At 61.4% G+C, this 477-nt stretch overlaps 1 protein-coding gene across 1 annotated transcript in view; it reads right to left on the reverse strand.

The window, feature by feature from the left end:
* LOC104129305 (rho guanine nucleotide exchange factor 16) overlaps positions 1-477 on the reverse strand; it is a 10,472-nt gene that overhangs the window by 2,899 nt on the left and 7,096 nt on the right. Inside the window, exon 11 of the mRNA XM_009642226.2 lies at positions 333-477. Coding sequence (XP_009640521.1) covers positions 333-477 — 145 coding nt within the window. The remainder of the gene's footprint in view (positions 1-332) is intronic.

The raw sequence follows: 477 nt of genomic DNA on the forward strand, positions 1-477 counted from the left end.
AGCGGGCGCCGCCGGCAGGGACCAAGCTGCCTCCCCGCCCCAGTGGGTGAGGGTCAGCAGGCACCACCGAGGCGACCGCCACGGCGGGGGGGCGAGCTGATGCCCAGGGGTGGGACATGGCTCTGCGGACTTGCCGGCCACCCACAAACAGAAGCAAGGCCGAGGGCTGTGGAGCTGGGCACTTCCCTTCAGGCTAACAAGGGACAGGTCAATAAAGGTCAAAACAGGGAAATCTTGAGGGTTTCTTAGGCTACGGGCTGCTTGGGAAATTGAGATTTTAATTCCTCTTAGTTGTTATGTAGAGAAAGGAAGGAGTTCCCCCCTAGCCTTACCTCTTCTTCTTGGTTATGATCAGGACGTCGTTGAACAAGAAGAGGTGGCAGAGCCTGCCGGCGCCTCGGCGGAAGATGCCCGCCTCTTCCGACAGCAGCAGGGACAGCCCCCCCCCCCTCAGCAGCCAGCGGGGCGCACAGGACA

The sequence above is a fragment of the Egretta garzetta genome, unplaced genomic scaffold (genome assembly GCF_000687185.1).
Source record: "Egretta garzetta isolate BGI_Z169 unplaced genomic scaffold, ASM68718v1 scaffold737, whole genome shotgun sequence".
Classification (NCBI taxonomy): domain Eukaryota; kingdom Metazoa; phylum Chordata; class Aves; order Pelecaniformes; family Ardeidae; genus Egretta; species Egretta garzetta.